The sequence below is a fragment of the Zerene cesonia genome, chromosome 14 (assembly GCF_012273895.1).
Source record: "Zerene cesonia ecotype Mississippi chromosome 14, Zerene_cesonia_1.1, whole genome shotgun sequence".
Taxonomy (NCBI): domain Eukaryota; kingdom Metazoa; phylum Arthropoda; class Insecta; order Lepidoptera; family Pieridae; genus Zerene; species Zerene cesonia.
The window spans coordinates 190,255-194,661 of record NC_052115.1 but is presented as its reverse complement, the minus strand read 5'-3'; the positions used below and the strand labels follow the sequence as shown (position 1 = coordinate 194,661).

Sequence of the window (4,407 nt, the reverse complement as noted above, 5' to 3'; positions counted from 1 at the left end):
TATAATCAATACTTTAATGACGATACGAAAATAGAAAAAAGACGTCTCTAAACATTTATTTTAACAACTACTACTGATTTTTTGTCAAATAATTTTTCGAGCAACATAGTAATTGAATGGTGCCACGTGACAGACTAGAGATTAATATGATATAGTGGGTAGGTGCAGTAGTGTCGGAGACGCGTGTGATATGATGAGGTTGTGTCGAGGACTTGTGCGATGCAAATTGAGTGTTATAAGTCGTCGTCGAGTTGTACGGTTAAGTTTGGCGCGCACGTACCGGCGGGAGAGCGGCGAGTGCGTTGCGCGTGCGCACCTCGCTATCCTGCAGCCGCGCCGCCAGCGCCAGCAGCTTCATCTCACCGCTCGACACGTCCTTGTCCAGGATCTGCGTCTGCAGGTAGACCGTCTGCGCCACCTTGTACCTGAGAAATGCGTTCATGAATTATGTAGTGTAGTGTCGACGCGACAGACATTGAAGTAGCGTCGGGGGCAACGCTGATACCCACCAGTCGGCGATGGCGGCGGCGCGCGCGCGGGCGAGCGGCGCGGCGCGCAGCAGCAGCGCGCGCGCGCGCCGGCCCGTCTCCGCCACCGTGATGCGCTCCAGCATGTGGAACTGCTCGTCGTTGTAGGTGAGCGAGCGCGTGGCGCGGTCGCGCACCAGGTGCTGCCACGAGTCGCGCAGCCGCTCGGCCAGCGCGCGCGCGCGCACGTGCAGGCGCAGCGCGGCCGGGCACGGCGCGTGCGGCACGGCCTCGTCCCACTCGGCGCGCAGCTCGCCGGCCGCGTGGCGCGCCGCCAGCCCCGCCGCGGCGGCGCCCAGCGCGGCCGCGTCGCGCGCCGCCCGCGCCGCGCCGTCGGCCGGCACGGCGCCGGGCAGGCGGGCGGCGCGCGCGGCCAGCTCGAGCGCGCGCGCCGCGTCGTGCAGGCGCGCGGCGTGCTGCGCCAGCGCGTCGGCGCGCGCGGCCACGGCGCGCAGGCGCGCGGCGACCAGCGCGCCCCAGCGCGCCACGCTGGCGCCGCACAGCACGGAGGCGGCGCAGAGCCGCTCGACGCGGCGCTTGATGACGTGGCCGACGCTGCAGGCGGTCTTGGCCTGCGCCGCGTCGTTCTCGATGGAGATGATGGTCGGGAAGACGGGGAACTTGGGCGCCTCGGGCTCGGGCGGCATGCTGACGCCGCTCTCGCTCTTGCTGAACAGCAGCAGCGGCTGCTCCGCCGTCGTGTCCGGGTAGCTCTTGCCTGGAAATGATGATGTGATATCGGTCCAGTCGTCTGTCAGATTCGCCTAAAATTTATCCGACAGTTTTGAAAGTGAATCGTCCACATAATCGCGTGTTAAATTTAATAACAGCTTGCGGTGCTCGTTCACCGGAACGTATGTCCGAAATAACCTCTTGCATTAGTCACAGGTCATAATCCATCTACATTACAAATTGAAAAAAAAAAATACAATTTTAGCTTACCTACCGGAATAACTACAATGAATGTTAAAAAAAAAAAATTATTTCCATGTGTCACTCGCTCACAGCTCTCCACGAACTGGGCCAACTCACTTCACTGACATAAAAAGTAACTATTAAAAAATTCGAAGCGAAGCCATTCACAGCTCATTTACCAGGCGTATTCTCGTCGATCTCAGTGAGAATCAATTTGTCCTGATAGAGCAGAATCTGCGACTCGGCAACCACGCTCGTCTGCTCGCAGATGTACGTTTGTAGATGCTCAAACTTTTCATCGGGCTTTAGAAACACCTGCAATAACAATTGCAACTAATAGGAATTCAGAAGGAATCATGTGCAAATACTAAGAGACTGAAATTAATTATGCATATTCCTAATATAGATAAGAAACGAAATACAGATATTTCGAACAATCCACAATTTTGATTCAGTAATATTAAAAAGTAAATTCATGTACCAAGAAGAAGCCGGGGCGAACAACTAAATTCTAAATAAAACGGTACACATAGAAAACTACATTCTCGCCTGTTGCGTAAAAATTAATTGTATCACGTATTTCACAACACATAAATAACTTTACGGCTGCAATAATATCCGCCAAATATGTTTGCATGAAGAGAAATAGCATTAGCAATTATAATTATTAGGATGAGCTCCATAAACCAAGGTGATTTTCGGATGCAAAATAACAAACTTATGTGTAACATAATATTTACGTTTATAATTGAACTTTCTCATGCAATTAACAGCAATGTGATATTTCTGAAATATGATGATTCATGCTATGTCATGTAATATCTCTTTTTTTATCTTGTTCACTGGTTTTTTTTTTCGTCATATTCTGCAATGGTGGCGGTAGTAGTGGTAGTTGCTGAAAAGGATCTTTGAAGGCTTTAGAAGTAAAAATTTAATTAACTCCTTGTTTTTTGGACGAATTTATGGATTCCTTTCCTTTCTCAGTTAGTATTTTCTTGTGTTTGATTATACGCCAGTATTATACATTTAAAAATTAAAGACTTTTTAACGGATTTAAAACGCGATTTATTCATTATATTATTAACCCGACGTTTCAAACACTTTACAGCGAGCGTCGTCGAGGGGAGACTGATGTTTTAATTAGCTTCACCTATATGTTTATATGTCTTAATGTTTGCTTGTAAACAACTCCTTGTGACTTGATTTTAACACACCTTTAATGTATAAATACAATATGTAATTTTAATAACTAATTTCCTTGCATATACTTTATGTATATAAGGAAGTGAGACAATTTAGTTCAGTCTCAAAGTGTTTACTATTAATTTCTTTCAAGACTTTATAAACAAAATTTATAATCACATTAAGACCCAATTTTATGCAAAAATTACATCCCTTTTTCATTACCATCATATATACCATACAGAATAATATAAAGCTGAAGAGTTTGTTTAATATAATGCACTAATCTCAGGAAATACTTTACTGATTACAAAAATTCTTTCACCATGGGATATGTATGTATAATATATGATCTCCAAGTGCTATAGACTATGTTTGTAAGAATGGTAAAGCCAGGGTAAAGTGCTACTGTTTTATAACATTATACAAACCTTCAAGCTCACAGCTTTGTGAACATGAAAAACGTGAACAGGTTTAGTTGTTGTGACAGTCTGGACCTCAGAGAAGAACCTCTCAAATGTCCATATTCTGTGAGGGTCCACTTCCAAAAGGCCAGCAAGCAGGGGAGTGACCAACTTCCTGAGACCAACACTTAGCTGCACATGAGAGGGTAACTCACGAGACCACTCAATTGGCCCTTTCTCAGTTGTTTGCGATCCCTTTAAAAAATAAAAATTTTAAAAACACATGAGTCTTATGCACTTCTTATTTTTTTACTCTTTACAGCTTTAAGACATTGCACCAGAATGTAGTTTAATTAAATAGTAGTATATAATTTTAATGTGTACTAATTTTTAGGTGTGTTAACAGTTACAGTTTATTATTTATTTTATTTATTGTTGTTTATTTCTTTTATAAAACCATTGGTAAATCTATTTATTAACCTTTTCGACAGCAGGGTGGTATCTTATCAAAAAATGTAAGTTCTTTGCATATTATCTTATCCACTGAAAACATTTGTGATCAAGTATCATATATTATATGATAGTTAATCATGATGATCATGAACAAACAAATATTCCTGCAGACCTATCATTATACACTGCTACAAAACAATTAAAATATAACAGAAAATAACAGACAGCCAGGTGTATTTCATAGTTATAGTTGCAAGGTTTAAAATGATTATTTAAAAATACAATAAACAAATAACTTACAGAGATAACCCCTGAAGCTTTCTGAGTAGTAATTAAAAACATAGTTTCCTTATTCCTCCTTCCCCCAAAAGGTCTGAAAGGCAACTGTCCTGTTGCCACATGGTATAGTGTCACACCAATTGACCACAAATCCACAGTGGCTCCAAAACTTTTACTTGCCGGTTTCCTTAGCACAGCTCTTTCATACATATCTGGATGAAGATATTCTTCAGTACCATACAAAGAAACAAACTGCTCCTCTTCCTGCAACTCCCTAGCCGCTCCAAAGTCTGTTAGTTTGTATGTTGTTGTACCATCTTCATTGATAAACTTCATTATATTTCCGGGCTTCAGATCTCTATGCACCAAGTTATTATCACGCAAATGTTTCATTCCAGCTGTTAGATGCTCCAAGACCAATAAGAACTCTTGCTCCTGGAGACCATAAGTATTTTCCGGGTCGTCAAGTATGTTAAACAAACTGCCGCCAGTACACAGCTCCATCACAATAACTTTGCCTCTCCCTTCCCGTTCCTCTTCAATGGCTAGCAGTTTTACAATGTTTTCATGTTTTACTTTTTTGATAACTTCGAATTCTCGCATTTGCACATCGTGCGGTCTCATGTGACTGAGCTGGTTAAATGTTT

The 4,407-nt window shown here is 43.4% G+C and overlaps 1 protein-coding gene across 1 annotated transcript in view; it reads right to left on the bottom strand.

Annotated features, from left to right (window-relative positions):
* Positions 1-4,407, bottom strand: part of LOC119831974 (inhibitor of nuclear factor kappa-B kinase subunit epsilon) — a 7,545-nt gene that overhangs the window by 1,724 nt on the left and 1,414 nt on the right. Inside the window, exons 2-6 of the mRNA XM_038355550.1 lie at positions 3,782-4,403; positions 3,056-3,283; positions 1,622-1,757; positions 510-1,245; positions 281-425 (exon numbers count right to left, since the gene is read on the bottom strand). Coding sequence (XP_038211478.1) covers positions 281-425; positions 510-1,245; positions 1,622-1,757; positions 3,056-3,283; positions 3,782-4,403 — 1,867 coding nt within the window. The remainder of the gene's footprint in view (positions 1-280; positions 426-509; positions 1,246-1,621; positions 1,758-3,055; positions 3,284-3,781; positions 4,404-4,407) is intronic.